General features: G+C 39.9%; 1 protein-coding gene across 4 annotated transcripts in view; it reads right to left on the reverse strand.

Moving 5' to 3' along the window:
- Positions 1 to 22850, reverse strand: part of ANKRD50 (ankyrin repeat domain containing 50) — a 60232-nt gene that overhangs the window by 17073 nt on the left and 20309 nt on the right. For 3 of the 4 annotated variants that reach the window (XM_067530232.1, XM_067530233.1, XM_067530234.1), the window contains one exon: positions 13875 to 14104. In XM_067530232.1, the coding sequence (XP_067386333.1) occupies positions 13875 to 14104 (230 nt within the window). Of the gene's footprint in view, positions 1 to 13874; positions 14105 to 16229; positions 21213 to 22850 lie in introns of those variants that run through there. The other variant, XM_067530235.1, reaches the window with a different exon arrangement.

Consider the following 22850-nt stretch of genomic DNA (forward strand, 5'->3'; position numbering starts at 1 on the left):
GGGTAGCTATCCCACAGTGCAACTCACTGCAGAAGATTTTGGGAAGAGCTTGCAATGCCTCATGGGACCAAAACAGTCTCACAGGGGTGACTGGAAACATGGCTTCAATGTCCAGGATGCAGTTTTCTCCGGATTTCTCCCAATTTCATCTAACATCCGTATTTCATGCCTTTTTTCAAAAGGCTGGCACAGCTGTGTGCACAGCCATCTTTAGAGAAGCATGGACCCTACTCAGCTGTGCACTAGTGTGTGGAGCATTGCAAACACCACACAGTTTATACTGCAATATTTTCAGAGGCGCAAGAAGAACCGCTGTGCAGACTATGGTAATGTTTTTCAAGTAGCCTGCTGGAAGCTATGGAATGAAACAACTCTAAGTTGCTGTTGGCAGTCACGCAGCTGCTGAACACAGTTGGGCCACCAGTTCTAGTACTGAGAAATAAGCACTGACTAGTGGGATTACATCATTATGCAGGTATAGGACAATGAGCAGTGGCTGCAGAACTTTCATATGACGAAGGCCATTTTCCAGGAACTGTGTGCAGAGCTCTCCTCAGCCCTGCAGTTCAGTGACAGTAAAATGAGACCACTTCTGACAGTGGAGAAGCAAGTGGTAATCGCTGTGTGGAAGCTTGCAATGTCAGACTACTACTGGTCAGCAGCGAATCAATTTGAAGTTGGAAGCCCACCGTGGGGGTTGCTGTGATCCAAGTATGCAGGGTCATTAATCGCCTTCTGGCAATGTTCAGACATACTGGATGGTTTTGCTGCAATGGGGTTCCCTAAAAGTAGTGGGGCAATAGACAGCACATGTATGAGAACAGCCATACTGTGTCAGACCAAGAGTCCATCTAACCCAGTATCCTGTCTTCTGACAATGACCAATGCCAGGCGCTTCAGAGGAAATGAACAGAACAAGTAATCAACAAGTGATCCATCCCATTACTCATTCCCTGCTTCTGGTAAACAGATGCTCAGGGACACTTCAAAGCATGGTTTTGCATCCCTGCCCATCCTCACTAATAGCAATTGATGGACCTATCCTCCATGAACTTTAGTTCTTTTTTGAACCCTGTTATGGTTCTGGCCTTCACAACAGCCTCTGTCAAAGAGTTCCTCAGACTGACTGCACGATGTGTTGAAGAAATACTTTATTTCTGGTAGTTTTAAACTGATGCCTATTAATTTCATTTGGTGATTCCTACTTCTTGTGTTAGGAGTAAATAACTCTTCCTTATTTACTTTTTCCACACCAGTCATGATTTTATAGACCTCTATCATATCCCACCCTTAGATTTTCTTTTCCTAGCTGAAAAGTCCCAGTCGTCTTATTCTCTTCTCATAGGGAAGCTGTTCTATATTCCTAGTAATTTTTGTTGCCTTTTTCTGTACCTTGTCCAATTCCAATATATTTTTTGAGATGGGGTGACCACATCGGCACGCAGTATTCAAGATGTAGGCATATCATGGATTTATATAGTGGCAATATGATATTTTCTGTCTCATTATATAATCCCTTTCCTAATGATTCCCAACATTCTGTTAGCTGTTCTCTATCTTGGCACCATACCACCTTGCCACAGAGTACATAAACAGAAAGATATTTTTATATGGTGTTGCAAGCGCTGGTGGCGTTTTACTGACATCAATGTGGGATGGTCCAGAAAGGTTCATGACATGCATTTTTAAGAATACAGGTCTGTTCAGAAAGCTTCAAGAAAGGACTCTCTTCTGACCTGCAAAAGCACCAATGGTGATGTTGAAATGTTAATACTGATCTGGGAGACCCAGCCTACCCCTTATTCCCATGGCTCATGAAGCCGTACACCTGGACAGCAGCAAGGAGCGGTTCAACATTAGACTCAGCAAGTACCACTAGTGCAGTTTGTTCAATAGGTCAGACCTCAGTGAAAAAAAATATCCCATGGTTATAGCTGCCTGTTGTGTGCTTAATAATATCTGTAAAGCAAAGGGAGAGAAGTTCCCACATGGGTGGGGAATGAAGATGAATAGGCTGTCTGCTAATTTTGAGCAGTCAGATACCAGGGCTATAAGAAGAGCTCAGTGTGGAACAATGTGTCTCAGGGAGGCCTTGAAACCTGTTTTATTAATACCCCACAGTAATGTGCACTGCTTTTCTGTATTGTGCCTACCCATAGTCTGAATCTTGCTGTGACTGTGTGTGTAGTAATGCTATTTTGGAAACACACCTCTTGGTTTGCTCTCTCAATGTATTCCAGCTCCCAACCACCACTACAGCCACCTCCCAACATACTGCTGGAGAAACCACCCCATATGCAGTTCAGCCCCTTGCCCTTCCTAAGGCACTACCGTGGGAGATGGTGGTGTTTGTGTATGTGCGCACGCTTGATGCCCAGCTAATGGGCAGCAACCCAGCATCTCATTCCTCTTGGGGGCCAAAACAGTGGCTGCCATGAATGAGGGGAGTGTGAGCTACTGCTTAGAGCATGGAGGGGATGGAAATCAGGATTCCTGGGTTCTATCCATGACTCCAGCTCTGTGAGAAGTCATGCACATCTCCCTGTGCCTCAGTTTCCCTGTCCCTAACTCCCTTCCTTCCCCCCCACGTCTCTGCTTTGAATTAACAAAGGTAATTTCATTTTCAAGACATGGACTTTTATTACACACAGATACAGACAATGAAAGATTTGATAAAGAATTAAATCTTGGAAAGACAGGGGAAAAAATTGGGTGGGGAAAGCACATTCATCTTCCCTTTAAAAACACAGAGCCTTGCCTGACATACATACATCAGTGCACGTGTGTCTGTTATGCTTGACACTCTCCCCCGGGGTTGAGTGGAAGGGATATTTCATTGGCCCCTCTCGCCTAGTGGAACGTATGTAAGGGTTTGGGGGGAGTACGATGATGTTGGAATGCCATTTTGCAGGGGCTGCAGAGAGAGACGAGCCTCAAGGTGTTTCTCGTGAAGATCAACCAGATGCCTCAATGTATCTGTTTGCTCCTTCAGAATCCCCAGCTTCAACTTCTTCATGCCATGCTCATTCTTCTGGGCTGCTCTCCTGCTCATTATGTCCATGTCCATTTTTTCAGAGAGAGCAATCCTCCACACTCCATGATCAGTGTCCACTGTTTCAGAGGCATTCATTATCTCATTAAACAAGTCATCAAGCACTCTCTTTTGCCTTTGTTTTATCTCAGTCTCTCTCTACCAGTGTGGAGGAAGAACTGAAGGCCACACTTTCAGCTGTAAAACATGCAAAGCACAAAGGAACCATTGTCAGTGCAGACCCAGAGTCTAGTGCTGAGTTGCTATATAAAAATCACTCCCCCGAATCCACACAAGTGTAAAGCAGAACATTTTCATTTTCACGGTATTCACTGAGCCAGTTTGCTGCCCCAGCCATGCTGAGTATGGCCCAGGAGCAGGGGAGCTGGACCGTCTGCAGCGGGGGGAGGGGCAACCTGTAGTGGAACCAGGGGGGGCTGGGGGGGGGGGGGGGGGGTCATGCCACTTCCCCTTTTTAACATGCACATTGTCTGGTGGTTGGGGACCAGCATTCCCCTTCCCAAACTACAATCCTCAGCAGAGGCAGCGCTATGGGGTGCTTGCAGTGGCCTGTGGCCATAACATTTGCCTTCCCCTCCCCTCCCTCGGTTGCCACTCTCTGGCATCTGAGTAGCCAGATACGGGAAGTGTTAAGAGCCTCTCAGGGAGCCAGGAACCCTGTGGGGAGTGCTGGACCCTCCACCAGCCAAGCCTGCAAGACAAGGTACCAGAGAGCAACTCCCAGCATGTGTTTCCCCTGCACCCCTCCTTCCCGAAGCTTGCAGTTTCTGTGTGCAATGCCGACCCCTGCTACCCATACTACGGCCATGTATTGTAAACCATGGGGGAACGGACAAAAAAAATCACAAGGGGGGGGGGGGGGGCCCACAGGCACTTGTGTTTGCGGTTCAAACAACTGAAATGAAAACTACCATCATCTCCCCTGGGTGACCCTAGCTGATATCACGCTCCTGAGGGAAAAAGAGGCAGCAAGGGAACAGCTGATCAAGCCTCTGGGTACAGACTGCGTCCTTATGCTGCTCTGCTGTGTACTGCGATGATGCCTGCCAAATAAATTCTGGAGTTGTGTAGGAAAGTGGTCTAGCGTGGTGGAAGAAATATGGCAACCTTCTATAACCGATTACAGAGCACCTCCATGAAAGTTTCCTGGAGATCTCTTTGGAGAATTCCTGGGACATCACTGTGTACATAAATAATCTTTTTCAGAGGGCACCCTCTGCCTAGTTGGCCCAGCAACTGGGAAGCAGATAGCCACTCTATTTCAACTGGTTTTGTATATTAAAAATAGCATACAAGAACAGGTGACCCCACAATATTAACTGGAATTGCATACTCACCAGAGATTCATTCCCTGGCATCATGCTCAGCCACGCTGTTGTGCTGCGACTGCTCTGGAGTTACAAACAGCTCCTGGCTCTCCAGGACAATGGATCCCCCCAGTCGCCTGTCTCCCATTCTTCTCTTCCTCCTCCAGGACCTTCTTCTCAGTGTTGCTTGTGGCGGCCCAAGACTGACTCCTCAGAGGTATCCACACTGCTGTTGGGGTTGCTGCAGAGAATAGCATGCAGCTCCTTGTAAAAGTGGCATGTCTGCAGTACTGCATCAGAGCGATTGTTCGCCTCCCTTGCCTTCTGGTACGCCTGTCACAGCTCTTGGATTTTCACATGGCATTGCTGCATCTGTTGTAGCCCTTCTCCCCCCATGCCTCGAGCAGTCTGCTCGTATATGTTGATATTTCTATGGTGGGATCGGAGCTGTGCCTGCACAGCCCCTTCTTCTCTCAGATCCAGGAGATCCACCACTTCCTGTGTACTCCAGACAGGAGCGTAGAGCCAGCATAGTCAGCTGGGCAGGCAAGCTCTCCATGTTGAACAAACAGAAAATGGAAATTCAGAAGTTCCCAGTCCTTTAACAGAGGAGAGGCTGTTTCCTGTGTACCTGGTTGCTGGACAATGGAGTTGAGAATGGTGACCAGAGCGGTCACAGCAGAGCATTGTGGGACATCTCCTGGAGGTCAGTTAAGTTGATGTAAGCAATGCAGTGTCTACACTGCCACTACATCAATTTAACTATGTTGAATTAAGTGATACGCCTCTAGTAGAGATGGAGTAATTAAGTTGATATAGCATGTGAGTTACATCGGCGGGAGGGACCTGGTAGTGGAGACACAGACATTATTAGGTCGACGTAAGGCAGCTTACGTCAACCTAACTCTGTAGTGTAGACCAGGCCTTAGAAAGAGAAGTCTGCAGAGATTATTGGGCCACTAACTGCCCCTCAGACACCAGGAATCTTAGCTCCTCCCTCTTATCTTGTGGAAGCTTCTCCCAGTTCATATATCTGTATTTTAAGAGTAATGCCTGGTAATTGGAAATATGCATCTGGAAATTAGCTGAGGAATAGATCTTCTTGCCAAATATATCAAGCTTTTTAGGGTCTTTTTCCCCTAGGAGTCATCTTGGGATGCCTCTATTGCTTAGATCTTTCATGTCACTAACATTACTAGTAAAATGAATTCCATGCAAAAACCATGAAATTCAATACTTTGCCATTTACACTTATGAATTTTCTAAAAAATAAAAATCATGATTCCCACAGGGCTCTAACTATAAGGCATACTTTCCAATTCTTTACTCTTTTTTTGTATCTCTTCTCTGAATCCTCTCCAATTTATCACCAACCTTCTTGAATGTGGACACCAGAATTGGACACAATATTCCAGCAGCAGTTACATGAGTGCCACAAACAGCCATAAAAAGCCCTCTCTACTCCTACTCGAGAGTCTCCTTTTATACATCCAAGGATTGCACTGGCCCTTTGACACAGCATCGCACTAAGATTTCATGTTCAGCTTACTAGCCCCCAGGACTCCCAAAGATCTTTTTCAGGCTCATTGCTTCCCAAGATAGTCTCCCCTCATTCTGTAAGTCTGGCTTACATTCTTTTTTTCTAGATATATAACTTTATACTTGGCCATATTAAAACACATTATTAATTGTTTGTGCTCAGCTTACCACGTGATCCAGATTGCTATGTATCAGTGACCTGTCCTTATCATTTATCACTCCCTCAATTTGTCTTATTTGCAAACTATCAGTGATGATTTTATGCTTTAAAGAAGTCTAAGTATATCTACACCATTACCTTTATCAACCAAACTTGTAATCACATGGCAGATAGATATCTAAGTTAGACACAATCTATTTTCCATAAACCCATGGTGATAGGCATTAATAAAGAAAGAATTAAAGGAGTGTGATATAATTGAGTTTTGTATCAACCATTACATTTTTCACCCTGGATCGATGTCAGACTAACAGGCTGGGTCACTCCATTTACCCTTTAAAAATATTAGCACAACATTAGCTTTCTTTCAGTTTTGCAAAACATTCCAGTGTTCCATGAGTTATTGAAAGTCAACAATAATGGGCAAGAGAGCTTCTTGGCTAACTCTTTTGAAACTTTTGGATGCAAATTATTCGGACCTGCTGATTTAAAAATGTCTAATTTTAGTAGTTGCTGTTTAACATCCTCCTGAAATACTACAGGGATGGAAAGTATTTCATCATCATATGATATGAATGCATCATTTATTCCTTCCTACTCAAATACAGAACAGATTTATTAAACACTTCTGCCTCTTATGAATTATTACTGATCATTCTACCATTTACATCTAGTAATGGACCAATACCATTGTTAGGATTCTTTTTGTTCCCAATGTATTTAAAATACTCGTGTCCTTAACTCTGAAGGCCATAGATTTCTCTTTGTGTCAGTTTTCCACAATTCCAAGCTTTCTAAATAATTTCTAAATGATTTTATGTGGATATGGGGGAGGAGGCTGGAGGAGACTGAACAAAGGACTGGCATTATTCTGAGCCATCCCAACATTTTTATTCAATTATATATAAGAAACAGGGTCCAAATTTCTTTGAATTCATATAATTGTTCTCGGTCAATCAGATATTCTTTCTTTGGCTGCTAACCCAGAAAGGTCTGAAAAACCACTACTTTATTCTGAATACAATACGTTTGTTATATAACAAATAATGCTTACCCAAAAAAAAATCTGTGTTTTAAAAAAATGTTGATCTCAACACTGGAAAAATGTGTTTCATTTAGTAAAACATTTAGTAATTAACCTATAGTTATCTTGCTTCTGCTAGTGCTTTTGTCACAACTGTGATCCAAATGTAGGGATAGCTGTTTTCTACCTGTAGTCTAAAAAACAAAAATTAAGTAAATACATACCTAAAAATCTGGCCCTCACAAACTACAACAGTTAGCAACTAATTTGTTTGCAGAAATATTAAAAAATTAAATGGCAAAGTAAAAAGTTATGAAAAGTAATTTTTAAATATGGGTAAGTATCTGCATCTCAATGCCAAGTATCTTTAAATATAATTGCCTTGTTTTAAAATACCTATAGCTAATATTAAGTCTATTAGTAAATTGAAAGCCCATGCTGTTGCACGGGTGTAAAGTGTCACATATGTTTAAAAAAAAAAAAAAAAAAAAAAAGGCCAAAAAAGGCTAAAAACTTAAAAATCTGCAAACTATCAGTGATGGTTGAACCTGGTGATATTCTCAACAAAAAGTGCTCTCAACCATGCCTGTACTTGTTTCCAGGGTCTCACATTGACTCAGACATTTTAGACTTCAGTGACATACCTATAATTTTATATAGATACCATCGATTAATTACTTGCCAAAGCCACATTTAACAAACAGTTTTTAGAAGGCCAATCACCATAATTACACCAATTAGAGGATTTTTTTTTCCTTTAAAATGAAGTTATCACTTATTAGATGAAGTGCTATTTTTGCTTTGGAAAGTAGATATACAAATATTTTTAGTCTTTCATGGTCAATGAAAATTTCAGCACAAAGTACATTAGAAATAACTAAAAAACTGCTAAAACTTCATAGCCCCTAATAAGTATAGTGAAAAGTCTATGTTAAATACTGCCATTCACTTTGCCAGTAGTTAAATATTCATTGCTAGACTATGGGGGAGGTGTTCCTGAGTTGTGATGAGCATTATGGGAGCAGGAAGAATGAATGGGGAAAAGTGGAATGTTGAGTGCATGAGACACGTGAGCAGCCATGTGGGGAAAACTACTGGTGGCATGCACAAGAGAAGGAGGCATCTTCCCTGCCTTTTCCAGTCAGTGAACTGGCTTTGGCTAACCATGAAAGGGAGTCACTGCTCCAAGGCAGGTCAGTTATGTAGAACTGCTAGTGTTCCCTCTTTCAAGAGCCCATATTCTTTTTCACCTCTCAAGCCTCTACTTCAATTTACTTTCCCCCAATTCCCCTAGCCATATGAGACTTAGTATAGTTATTGCCACACCTTTATATGCCCCTCAAAGCTCCACTCATATCATGTCCATCATCTGCATCCTTATGGCCTCTTGCCCACATATCTGGTCACTCCTCAGATCACCTTCTGTGTCCACAACTCAAACCCCTTCTTCTCAATACATTTTTTCAACCAGTACCCCTGTATACCAATCTACTGCCTCCCCTTCACTCACCAATCTTTGGTGCCCCCATCCAACCCCAAGATTCACCATGTCCACTTATTGATGTCTCCACCCGAAACCTCCCCAGCTCATTACCAACACCCCTTATAATCTCTTATACTCTCATCATTCACTACAGTATGGTTGAAGATAGATACCTTTGGTCAAAATTCTGAGTTATATCAATTCTCATTGGTGCTGCTGCCTAAAACTCAACAGGAAATTAAACCCCACCACTCTAGCTTGGTAGATCAGAAGGTACATAAAATACCCATAGGCCTAACTCTCCTCCACTTGGGAGTAGAGCAGAATATGTATAAGGGTCAGAGAAGTGTGGAACAAAGAAAGAACAGAAGAGTACTAGTAGCTGGAGTCTAAGGGCAAAAACTTCAAATGTTCTTGCACAAGAAACTCTACATTCCCAATTTAAACATGTAAATTCTACTCTGACCATGCACAGGTTGGGATTTGTGCACAAAAACCTGACTTTTATTCAGCATAAGGGTGTTTGCATGCACAATTTAGGCACTTTGTCAATAACTAGTTGTGTAAAACTGTCATTGGACATTCACTTAAATTTTTAATAAGAAGCTATGTTAGCCAAGTGATGTAGGGTTAAGTCTAATATACTTGTACATATTGCAATGGGATTAAAAATGGGTTGGTTCCATTGTTTTTTGTTTCAACTTTGTCTATGCTTACATGCATAAACACGCACTCAGTACACAGATCAGGTGGGGGGGAAAAGGTCCAGGGGAATACTCAACTTCAAAACTGATGTTTTAATTATCTGAATGACCTACAGGTTGACAACTTCTCTTGAATGTTGAAAAGACAGCAGGAGGCTAAAGCATACTAAGTAAGACCAAGAAAGATATAAGAGTATCTTCTGCAAAGTTCTAAAACAGCATACACTAATACATCATATCACTGGAGAAGAATTAGCATTAGGTAATTGTTTATTTAAAACAACATACTAAGCTGAGCACTGAACACACTAGCGAACAAAATTAAGAGAAAATAGATGGTTTAAGGATTAGGATATTTTATTTAGAGACAAAAGAAACATTAAGGCTACAAAGATAGGCAGGTGGTTCATTCTATACTGCAACAGACAATTGCAGTACAGTTCAGAAAATATTTTCCAAGACAGAAAGTCTGTAAGGAAGTGAAAACACAACATGTGGCATTTTGATTTCCTAGATGTTCAGTTAAAAAATTACACAAAGTTGGAAGAGCTGAATGAAATTCTGAAGAATGAGTTCGAGTGTGTTTAAAAAACCTAAGGAACCAAAAAGACAAAGTAGGTGAGATAATATCTTTTATTGGACTAACTTTGGTTGGTTAGTAAGGCAAGCTTTTGAGCCACACAGAGCTCTTCTTCCGGTCCAGGAAAAGGGTAGACCCAGTGTTACAACAAAATGTGTCTGCGATAGAGACAATCAAAAAAATTTTTCCCCGATTTCCAGTCTGAATTTCTCTAGCTTCAACTTCCAGCCATTGGATTACATTATACCTTTCTTCACTAGATTGAAGAGTCCATTATTAAATATTGTTCCCCATGTAGGTACTTTGGCTTCCGGTGCATGAAGTGCAAGTTGGCGGTTGTGCTGAAGAAAATGTTTCTTGGATTGGAGGGACAATTAAAGACACTACTGAGGATCAGAGAAATTGAGGATTTCCTAAACAGCAAGGTTTGAGAAAGATCAGTACACCAAGTTCAAGGCCACAGAGAGTCAGAGAGAGAGAGAGAGATAGGGGAAGCCAGAGAGGAGACATGGCAGTTTGTAGCCACCAGAGGCAAAAGGTCATGGCAGCATTGTGTGTGGCTGGAGACAGACGACAATGGGCAAGCAATGACCCCCAGAGAAAAAAGGACCAGGAGGAATGCCACATAGCTAGAAGTGTCCAATCAATAGCAAGTCCTCAGCATGAAAACTACAAAAGATACCTCTCAAGAGCCCGGTGGTCCAAGGAAATGGAGATATGTATGTGGATGGCAACTTGGCCCAACCTGTATGAAAAATCAAGCCTGCCCACAGAGCGGTCTCCAAACATTCAAGAAAGACAGATTATAGTTGTTAAGGATTCAATACTCAGAAGAATCAAAAGAACATTCTACAAGGGACAGGCGGACAACAGGAAGGTGTGCTGCCTTCATGGAGCCATGATGTGAGATGTTACTCTAAAGACTGAAAATTCTTCTGAAGTTGGTGGGCCAGGATCCATAATTGATGGTTCATATCATGTCACATGATCTCATGGATTATAGATTACTTTAGGAAACTCAGAACTGCTTTGAAGAAGACTACCCAAACGATCTTTTCTGAAAACCTTCCTGTCCCCTGAGTGAAAAGATGACAGAAGACAAAAGATTCTGAAAATGAACTGCTGGCTTGGTAAATGGTGTAGGATTTTGATTTTGTGGAACATTGGTTCCTCTGCTACTGAGGTGGAGGCCATCCAAACGATACAGTCCCCTCTTCTCATAGAAGGTGGGCCTATCTCCTTGGGATCAGACTGGCTAGAGTAGTCAAGAGGGCATTAAATTGAGGGAAAAGAGGGAAAATATAAGCACTCATTTAAGCACTAAATTTAGATGCCTAGGACAAAAATCATCATGGAGCCAAATGACACAAAAGAAATTCTTTGATTGTCTACAAACCAATGCTAAGAGCCTTGGTAACAAACAAGAGGGACTGGATTAGTTCATTATGAGCATAAATTCAATCTAGTTGGTATTACTGAAACATGGAGGGATGATTCACACAACTGAAATGTTAAAATCATTGGTTATAACCCATTTGGGAAGAAGGCCACATTGGTTACAAAATGATTTGTTGAGAGGGGACATGAAGGCTGCTTTAAAATTTTTTTTAAATAAATCACAAATGGAAGAAAGAATATTGATAAAAATGAGCAGAAATCAGAAGCTAGGAACTGCAGAAAATTGATAAGGGAGACAAAGGGACACAAAGAGAAATCTATGGTTGGCAGTGTTAAGGATAATAACTGTTTTTAAAATGTATTAGGAACAAAAATAATCTGACAATGATATTGCCCCATCACTAGATGGAAACAGTAAAACTGCCAATAATAATTTAGAAAAGGCAGAAGAAGTGTTTAATAAATATTTCTATTCTGTATTTGGGAAAAAATGATGTCTCATCAGATAACACTCCTTCTATGACAACACTATATCATAGGAGGATGTTAAACAGCAACTACAAAAGTTTGACTGACTTTAAAATCAGTCACTCTGGATAACATGAATCCAAGAGTTTTAAAAGAGCTAGCACCATTAATGCTGATTTTCAATAAGTCTTGGAACACTAAGGAAGTTCCAGAAGAAAGCTAATGTTGTGCCAATATTTTAAAAAGGTAAATGTGATGATCCAGATATGTATAGACCTGTTAGTCTGACACTGATTCAGGGACTCAATTAAAAAAGAATTTAAGAGAGTAATATAGTTAATGCCAATCAACAACAATCAGACATGTAATTAGGGCCCCAGGTATACAGCTCACACAGAGAACAAACAAGTCAAACAAAGTAACCACAGATGCACCAAACGCACCACTCACCAAGTCCCACTACCTCCAAACACAGTCTGCGGGCTATGCCCTCCAAAATTCTCCTGTTATCTGCCTCTGTTTTATACCCAAGGTCTGGAGTAGCCTCTACACCATTTGCACCCTCACACCTTTGGGCAGAATGCATAGCAGCAGCTCCCATGTCCCAAGGAGAAATCCATCCTATGCAGCAGAACATAAACACCACCAATGAGCTATGCTCCACAATGTATCCCTTATACAAGTTCCCCACATCCTGTCCTTCTCCCGATGCAGTTCAATAATGTTTAATGCCAAGCAGGCTTTCAACCCCATGAGGGGGCAGAATTTACCTAAGGAGAGGTGTGACCTGCCTTCCTTCCCCTTTGTGGGTTTACCATACTGGAACTTCATCAGTGTCATCTTAGTTTTACCACTCAGAATTGCTATATATCTGGAGCTTAAGGGAGGTTCAACCATCCCTCTCCTGCCCACATCAGGGCCTGCATGAAAATGGAGTGCTGCAATAAGTACAATACATCCTCCGACTAGTGACACACTGGAAAATTTATCAAAGGTTGTAATACCATATTCTCCTCCAGTGGAGAAACAACCTTCTCCAAATATACTCAAAATCATTTCAAGTTGTGTCTAATTATGTTGTGTTTCATTCTCTCTGGTTATATGTTATAGGGATGCCAGAGAAGAAAAGATTTCAATGGTTCACACAACACTGCAACATCTCAAACTAACTTTCTTATAATGTTACTCATCAGATCACTCTGAGAAAATCAGAAGCTAATTTATTCAAATAAAATTTATTTAAAAGATTTATATGTATGTTCCGCTGATTCTTCTGGTCAGGAACTCCATCTGGAAACATATTTCAACGACAACAGAACAGCAATTTTTCAGGACTAATCTTCAACAATGTGATTCAACAGAATGGAAGTAAAATTGCTCTGAAGGAAATTTCTCTCTGATTTTTTGACAAAGGTAAAAAATATTTAAGCAGCCAAGGTTTGAAAAACTATTCCCACATGTACACCCAAAGAAACTCTAAGCCACCCAAAACTTCTCTTAATTTTGGTTCTCATGTTCTCCCAAATACGTTTTCATGTATGCCATTGATTAATGCAGTACTTGATTTCAAAATGCAGTTATAACATTGTCCATTGACCACTGTGAAAACTAGTAAGCCTATCAAAGCTTTGGAGCTGTATTGCATATTCACATTTTTGTTCTAATTGTTGCCTTAAAATACACAGGCTTTATAGGCAGGCCTGGAATCCAGTCTTGCCGCTTCCCTTTATTAAACTTCAAGGAACTCCTGGGTAACAATACCACCACACTGATTAAATGATCTCATGACACAGCAAGGACTGAATGAACAAGTTGTAGGAGATTTTTTAGTGTAAAACCTTTGCCAAAAAGTATACTCCCAGGACCGAATTCTGCACTCATTTACACCATGCCATAAGCTCCATGCCATTAACAATCTTACACAGCAGATCTAATTTACCAGTGAAGTACTTTGATACTATAACATGATGATCAGAACTATAGAAACCCCCAAAATAGGAATATATGATGTTTAGGATTGTCAAGCAACCCTTTAGCAACAATTTTAGAGCAATTAAAATGTATATTTAATATTTTCAACCATCAGTAAGGTTCTTGTAAAATTATGTATGTTTGTTACAGTACGTCATTACTAACAATTCACAATTACTTGTACTCACCTGTAAACATTTTTGTAACAGCTTTACTCTGCTTGCGAGCAGAGCAGAGAAGGAGCAACCACGGAGGGAAGAACTCACAGTGATCAGCTAAAAGCTCTGCAATAGTTCCAGATAAGCTTGTAGAAGTCTGTTCACCTTCTGCAACATTACAACCCTCATCAATCGAATCTACAAGCAGAAAGAGGCTCTGTTGGGGGGCCTTCATCCCCAAAAGAGGAAGCAGAATGCACCTGTAAGAATCATTAAACAAACAAACAAACAAATCAATATTCTAACTATACCGGGCAACACACCACTTACTTTAAAAGTAATTTATGTCAAAGTGACAACCCTTTTAAAATGCAGTACCATTTTTAAAACTATCTGAGGAAAGGAATATCCTGAGGTAGACTAAGGTTTTTATTAAATAAAGGTATTCTGAATAAAGGCAATCTGATCAAATAGTGATATTCATCTTGACTAAGCACTGCTACTTTTCTGGCAATACCAGTAAATTACAGTTTTACTAAAAGAATATACATTTTTCAAGGGCTCTTAGAAGAATTTTAGCTCACAAACTAGAAAGTTTCTCTGTGGAAAGTTCACTAACATTGAGTGCCAACTAATATTAAGTACTATTTATAACTACTAGTGAATGATGATCATGAAAAGTCCTGAATAAGGGGAAAAAAGACATAGTTGAGACTAAATTCACAGTTGTCAGTGTTATATACTTTACAAAAAATTTAGTTTTATAAAGTATCATGATTCTACATTTGTATTTCATGCTGTCGAGAGTGAAAATAATTTAACTAAGTGTGCTATAGTTATTTTGGTGGTCCATTTCCTTCGGATTATGAAATTGCCACTTCAGTAGGAATGAAAAACAATACAAAGATCTCAAGGTTGTGCAAATGAATTCACAACAATGAATCCTGAGTGTGCAAGGGGTCACATTAATGGATCTGATTGTAGAATTCAGGCCTAAATATATTGTAAATAATAAAAACTCTAAAAAATATCTAAGGCAACCAGATATAAATGCATTTAGCATTATTCTCATACTGAGTGGCATTATTTAAAAAACCTGTATACACTACACTTTAAAATACAGTCTAACTTTGCATTTGCGTATCTGTTTACAATAAATATTACACAAACTATACTTCATAATTGGCAGAATGTAACTATTTATTCAGCACTTCCATTCTATATCACAAAGACATAGGGTGAAATTTTTCAAAGCACCTGAAGGACATAGGAGCTTAAGTTCCACTGATTATCAACGGATCTTAGGCACTTAAGTGCCTAAATTGCTTTTGAAAAATTTGTTGATAGTACTGGAGTGGTTCTTCTCCTGTGGAGGTCTGGCAGGGGTGGGAAGAGGAGTAAAAGGAGAAGCTGTGAAAGAAACAGCAGCTCCTGCATGGGGTGGTAGCATGTTCCACCATATTTCCCTGTGTGATAGTACATTGCATTACCAAAAACTATTCCTAACGAAAAACAATAAAAAAGATTATACACAGCTTTTTCCTCTCATACTTTCAGTGTATTTAATATTAATTTAAAATTTAATTCCCCTGCTTTTTCAGGTTCCCAGGACTATATGGAACAGTTCTCTAATCCTTCCTATCCTCCAAAATCCCATTTGCCCATTCAGAAGCATTTAGTTGCCCAAATGTTACTTCCAAATTAAGTAAGTAACTTTTGAATATGTTAAAAGTATTGAACAGCTAGCAATTAACAGAAAAGAAAATGAAAGTAGCCAGGGATCAAAATTACTGTCTTAAAGGATGCCAAGCCCAGAGAAAAAAGGCTGCTACCCATATGCCCCTGCTTCTGTCCCAGAATACTGCCTCTCCCCTGTCACTTATGTACGTTTCATTGTGAATAAATTTTCTTGCACTGGTTCTTTTTCAATAAAAATAATTTTATTTTCCTGTAGTTCTGTATGAAGTTAGTTTTACATTTCAATGTGCTACATTTGAAATGGATAGTGATGGCTCTAATTTTAAAGTGACAAAAAAAATTCATTCTAATTCCTAGCTACTGAAAAAAAAAAAAAAAAAAAAAGTGATTTTTTAAAGACACAGTATGACATGTATCAGGGTTTCTGGTGATTCCCATGTTAATGTTCACTTATTGAAAAGATGATCAAATTCATGTTTGGGGGGGAGGGAAGGAGTCTATTTTGTTTGATAAGCAGTATTTTATTTCTGAATCTTAACCTAATTTAAATTCCACCAGGAAAAAAGTGATGAATTACAGTACGAGTTGCAACCGGTCCTCCAAGGTTAAAGGATCATAGGAGGAGAAAAGTAAAGGAACCATTTATTTCCTTCTCTTTTCAAGTGAATTTACAAACCACTTGCTAACCTCCTGTTCTATCAGTATGATGACCTCAGGCCTATGCAACAGATTCTTCAATCAGATAGATGGCTGTTCATGCAATGAAATAATGTTGCCTGAAAAACAGGCTTTTTTTAAACAATCTATTCTGGTTTCCAAGAGTAATGAATTGTGATTCTTCATCCTTTCTTGTTTCAGGTCAATGCAGAAACAGTACTTTGTCTGGAAGAAAGAGCATATGTAATCATATGAAGGTGACCTAAGAAGAGCTTTTGGCAGTGGACTAAACATGATCCCTAGACATTACATACACTTTCAACACAGAGGTCCAGTAAGATGGGGTTGAACAGAGCGCATTCATGAACGCAATACTTAGATTTTAGCAAATATTCATTTTTCTCTCTCCTATACACTTGAAAAAAAATAAAGTATATATTGAAAACATTAATTCAATGCAGAATTAACAACTTCTCAAAACCTAGTGTGCAAATGTACATTTCATTTTTCATACACACAGAGATGACCCTTTGTAAACAAAGTGGTTTATGTACATCCTATTGCAGCTAAATAAGTCAGTTTGTTTACTATGTGACAACTGGAAGATTATATGCTGATTTTCTTTAGTAATTCCTCACTGCAGCAAAATGAAGTTATATTCTCAGAACCCTACTATATATCCTTTGAAAGCTTCTATTTTAAAGACTGTCCGTGGTAATGTTCAACAATCCTCCTTGTAATAAACAGTAAACCTTCTGCAGAGAAACTGATTAAAAAAGAAAGGAAGACTAGAACTATATGAAGTTGCCCAGTTAAAAAAAAAAAAAAAAAAAAAGTAAAATCATTAATAGAAGCATCAAAACTAAGATCTTATAAAATTAAATTTAACAGCTAAAGAATTATTCTCATTACTTCTGCAGACTCAAGATTTTGTAAACACAGTTGTACAGGGACCCCATGAGTGAAGAGGCCCCAGACCAACCAAATCTTTGAACGGACCTTTTGGTCCACCAGATTCTTCAAGGCTGCTATCCAGTTGCCTGAAATAATGCAAAAACAATTTTCTACATATAAGCAGGATGGGCAGGACTGTATCCCCTGCTACTGAGCACCCCTTAAGACACTCAATATTGGAGCCCCTAATTTGAAGTCTTCAAAAGATCTACGACAATGGGGCTCATTTTCTGTGCATTTTAGGAGGTGCCTCACTTGCAAAGCTCCCTAAGATGTTGTGGAGCAGAAACTTAACTTCTAAGGAGCCTGATGCTCTTCTAAACAATATTCTATAATCCCCTCCTCCCCTATCTGTCCATGTCTGTAAAAAGGACTTCCAAACAAATTTACACACTAGAGAGTTTTCACATGCATGCGCATTTTATACTTTGGCATTTGATGCCTAACATTCTCTCTGAGGTTCTACAGCATGGAAATACCAATAGTCAATCTGCACCCTAAGAGACAGTGGTGTAACTCTGGTTTGTGATCAACATTTTTATATCCCTTATGAGGTTAGAAACCCATCATTTTGCAGACAAAGTAAACATTAATAATGATTCACTACCACCTCCTCAATAACAAAATACTCTAAATAAGGGTTTAGGAATTATGCAGTTATGACCTCCAATCTCATGTGGACACTAGCCAGTGCCACCAAAAAAAAAAAAAAAAAAAAAAATCTCTGTATGTAGTGAGAGTATAAATACAAAGTGTCAATTTTATCCTTTTTATTATTATTGTTCACATTACCATAGAAGCCCTTGTCATGGAGAAAGACCCCATTGTGCAAGTTTCTGCACGAACAAAAAAAAAGTTCATGCCCTACAATCTAAGTAGAAGATAAGTTTAATACTTATTATTAAGTATAAGGCAAGAGGCAACAGATAGGGGAATACAAGGGCAATATGTTTTAATTTTAGTCATCATGATAAGTAGGGATACTTTCACACCAGTAGCCTAATTATTGTCAACTTTTTCGTAGGCCTCACAGCACAGGAGAGTTAAGTAGGGATATAAAGGAAGATAATAAGGTAGCTTTGCAGATGTTTATGTGGCACTCTTCACAAGCGGGAGAGTCAGCATGGGGGAAAGTAAAAACATTCTTGTTTTAAAATTTAACAAGTAGGAAATGGTGGTTGGCATCATGGGTCAATCAGAGGTGGGAGTCAATATTTAGGTAGTGAATGAGAGATGACAGATAGGGTGCACATAAGCATAGATCCTTGAAAGTAAAGAGAAGTAGCTTATGTTTGATGCAACAGAGAAGGACGAGCCAGTGAAAGAATTTAAAGGGAGTGCTGATGTGGTCAAAGCAGCAGGCTAAGAGAATAATCTTCATGCCAGCATTCTGAATGAATATGAGCAGGGCAAGACTTCATTTGTCAAAGCCAGAAAAAAAAAAGGATGTTGTAGTAACAAGACATGAGATGAACACTTGGAGGAGACTTAACTGTGTGGATGGATTGTTAAGGCCATATTTTAGATATGTTATGCAGAAAATCTGTAAAATTTAGATGTAGCCTGGATGTGAAGACCTAAAGGGAGGTCTGAGTCAAAGATGAAACCCAAATTATGGGCTTGAGCGACAGGCAGGGTGTGGGTGGTGTTGTCCACAGTGATAAAGAAAGGAGGTGGGAGGGGTTTAGGGGTCTTACAGGACTAGATCCACAAAGAGATTAAAGCATCTAAGTGCCACTTTAGGCACGTAAATTTAGATGCTGAAATATGCAAGTCAGCTGCTGCTTAGCTCTGTAAGTATCTAAATTCCAATGGCATCCAAGTTTCTGCCGATTAAGTCCCCTCAGTGCCTAAAATTCTATCAGTGAGCATTCACAGCCAACTAAATGATGGGTGTCAGGACTCATCTCACAGCTATATCTCAGTGGGCATCAAACTGGGCATTCCCCTGCCTCGCTCACATGTGGGGCTGATCTGGTAGACATTCTCAGAGACTGCCTAACAGATCAAGTCCCCCACAAAATCTTGCTGATGCTACCATTCCCCTTATAACCTTTATCCCAGTGGCTAGAAGACTCACACAGGATGGAGGAGACTGGGGTTCAAATCCATTTTTGCATGTCTTCTACCTCTCAGGAAAGTCCCCAAACAACTGGGTTATAAGTCAGTTTGCTAGAGTTAAAATTATTTTAAAAATTAAAAAATGAGACAGATATTTAAGCATTTTTTTTCAATTTTTATCTATTTACATTTTCATAGTTGCACAAAATTAGAGGGTCAGACAATATTATTAACAGTAGATGCTGAGATTCAAAAAATTAAAGCTTTATAAACATTGAAAGAAATTTTCAACATCATATGTGAAAATATACAAAGTAAGTATCCTTAATTCAACTTTAATAAGTTTTCAAATAGCATTTTTCTTTCTTTGTTATTTGTAAATTTTGATCACCACCTATGGAAACATTTTTCATCAGTTTGTATGCATACAATGAAATCAACATTTACAGATAAAAATCTAATCAAACCAAGCCTAGTCATAGGGTATTCGGTGGTGGGTCTCTCTCAATCCCTCCTGTTGAAGCAGTTGTACTTTGTACAAATAATATTCTCTGGAATATGGAATTGAACTTGGGTCTCCCACATTCCAGGTGAGTGACTCTACAGCCAACAGTTAGGGCATTTTTGCTCTCTCTAGCCCAACGAGTATTTAATTATTTATACATGGAAGAGTGGATCTGGCTTAGGTGCCTAAACACAGAAGAGGGTTCACAGCTGTGAATCTTGAGCAGAGTTAGGTACTCAGCAACTTTTGATCTCCTCAGCATTTCTTACTGGCTCACTTAGGTGGCTCCCTGCTCAGCTTGCTGGCTTTTGTGAATCCCACTTTTAGGTGCCTAACTCTTTCTATACCTGGGGAACTAATTTAGGACTAAGGATTGCACTAGGCAGTAAGGCACCTAAACTTGGTTAGTGTAATGCTAAGCCTAAATTCCCTTAATGGATCTAGCCCCAAATCTCTAAGCCAGTGGTCCCCAAACTGTGGGGAACACCCCCCTAGAGGGCACAGAGGAACATCCGCGAGGGAGTGGCAGGGCCCAGGCCAGCCCCCATGAGGGGACAGAGAAGGAGTACCACACAGCCCCACTCTGCCCCAAGCTCTGCTCCAAGCCCGCAGCTGTGGCCCTGGCTTTGCTCCTGGCCCCTGCCACCACTCCTGGCCATGGGGTGGGAGGATGCAGACACATTCTATTACTAGTGGGGGGGGAGGGCATGAGAGGAAAAGTTTGGGGACCACTGCACATACCAGCACATACCAGCCTACAGTTAGGATGCAAAACTTTTTCCCCTTTGGTCACCTGGTATACAACTCGCTCAACAAATATGCAATGCAAGGTTTGTAATTTACTTGTGGACTATAGGTCATTGGGGAGCAAAAAATCTGTCAAATCTTTCTCTTTGCACATTTATTTTGGCTAAGGTTATAATTGTGGCTTTAAATATGCAAGTTTTCTCTCAGCAACTATTTTGTTTTTGCACTAGTAAAATTCCACTGCTACATCTATTGCTGGCAAAAAAATGGAACTAAGTTAAATATACTCATTTATTTAGAGATATGCCAAATTTTGGCCTTCCTTTGTATCGTGGGTAGTTCTTGGAGTTGACCATAGAGCACAATCTTCAGCAGACGAGCTTGGTGCATGCACTCCACGTGTTCCAGCCAGTGAAGCCTGCGAGTATCCAGCATAGTCTGCATAGACTATAGGGCTGTTCTCTCAAGGATCTCATTGTTAGTGATCCATTGGTACCAAGTGACTCCAAGGATTTTCTTGGACAGCGAAAGTGGAAGCCATTCAATCTCCGCTTCTGCTTGGAATACATGATCCAGCTTCCACTGCTGTAAAGGAGGGTACTGAGGACACAAGACTGATAAACGGACACCTTTGTATTCAGGGTTAGCAGCTTATTGTTCCAGACAGGTGAGGTAAGTTTGCCAAAGGTGACAGAGGCTTTTTCAATTCTCTCTCGAAACATGGTTAGCTTTAAAAAAAAAAAAAAAAAAAAAAAGGTAGCACCAACTTTGCACACTCGAGGTTTGACACAACATGGGAAAAGTATACAGCACACAACAGTTTTCTACTGGCACATAACGGTAGTGTAGGCACAGTGGAAAACGCAGGGACAAATGTAAATTGCTTTTGGGTATAGCACAGGGTTGCAAATCCCCTAAGGTTGAAACAATGTGAGTGTTACTTAGTAACTAAGGGACAGATTAGGCACTCCCCCTGCTAGCCAACCCAAAAGGAATTACAGGGGACCAGAGCTGTATCTCTTTACACCACTCATTAGAGCTGGCCAGTTGTAGAGAAGATTGCACGCAGTACTTCACTACATTAAGTTGTGTATCAGTGGCTGTACTCCTCTGTGTGATAGGGTGCCCCATGAAGCTCCCAGTGGTCTGTTGCCACCACATAGAACTCTTAATGCATAATACTGTCTAAAAGTCCAAATGCAAACTCCACAAAAGCAGCAATGCAAGCCAGGAAACGGATGACAAACTTCAGCAGCAATGTAACATGGGTTCAAATGTTAGACTTTTTTAATTGGCTGTGCAAAATTAACCCCATGCATCAAAATTTTCAATACTGCTCCCAGCTGTCTCATATAATTTTATATAAACATACATGTATCTTATATTAATTTTATATAAACATACATGTATCTTATATTAATCTGGTGGTTGATCCCTCAATTGCAATCCATGAAGTTTGCTGTCCCCTTAATTAAAGTGTACGAAGGCCCATAAAATAAGCTAGAAATGAGGACGAGAAGCTACCCTAGCTACCTCTTTTAGGAAAATAGAATACAGGAACTATTCTAATATCCAGGGAGCAGGAGCAAGTGACTGGGCAGCACTTTAAGTTCTATTTACATGCGTCCTAGAATATTTTGACTAATGATTAGATGGGTGTTTTATTTAGCTAGAGAACACAACCTCACTGGTAAGATCCATGTCCAGTTCCCACACACCTGCATATCACTGGAAACATGCCTAATGCTGTTTTTTGCCTCTCATTAATTACCCAGTTGTTCATACTGGCAACAATAGTCTACTTTAAAAATCAACCCAATAAAGCCCACACAAGCCATCTACTTCTTTATCTGTACAGTGCCTCGCAAAATGGGGCCCCATTCTCAGTTGTCCCTTAGGCCATAACAAAACATCATTAACCATAGAGAAGACTTCTGCCTATAAAACCACCAGTGATGATTTCTAGAAGCACAACAGAAAATTTAGTGGCACTCACAGGAAGTAGTAATGGTAGGACCATAGGGAGTATTTTGCAAGTGACCAGATTACATATTATACATGGGAAAAGGAATAGAAAACTATTAAAACATGACTGTAGTAACCAAACTGTAGCTGAAACAACTAAAATGAAGTAATTTACACTAAATTATCATTACTTTCACTTTCGTGGCTGTTTTCAACTAGCTTCTAAATGTCCCTTTAAATCTCTCATGTACCTCACGGTAATTAGGATTAACTAGATTTTCCAAAAACCTCACAGTTAAAAACTTTAAGATATATTAGAAAGCAGTCAATAAACATAAATAGTGCATTTTTGTTCCATGGACTTAATCTATTATCAGTTTACTTTTAAAAGATCATATGATTGGAAACCAAGTGTTTCA

Source organism: Emydura macquarii, unplaced genomic scaffold (genome assembly GCF_026122565.2).
Source record: "Emydura macquarii macquarii isolate MOO-44397 ecotype Brisbane River unplaced genomic scaffold, CSIRO-AGI_Emac_v2 contig_3044, whole genome shotgun sequence".
NCBI classification, from domain to species: Eukaryota; Metazoa; Chordata; order Testudines; family Chelidae; genus Emydura; species Emydura macquarii.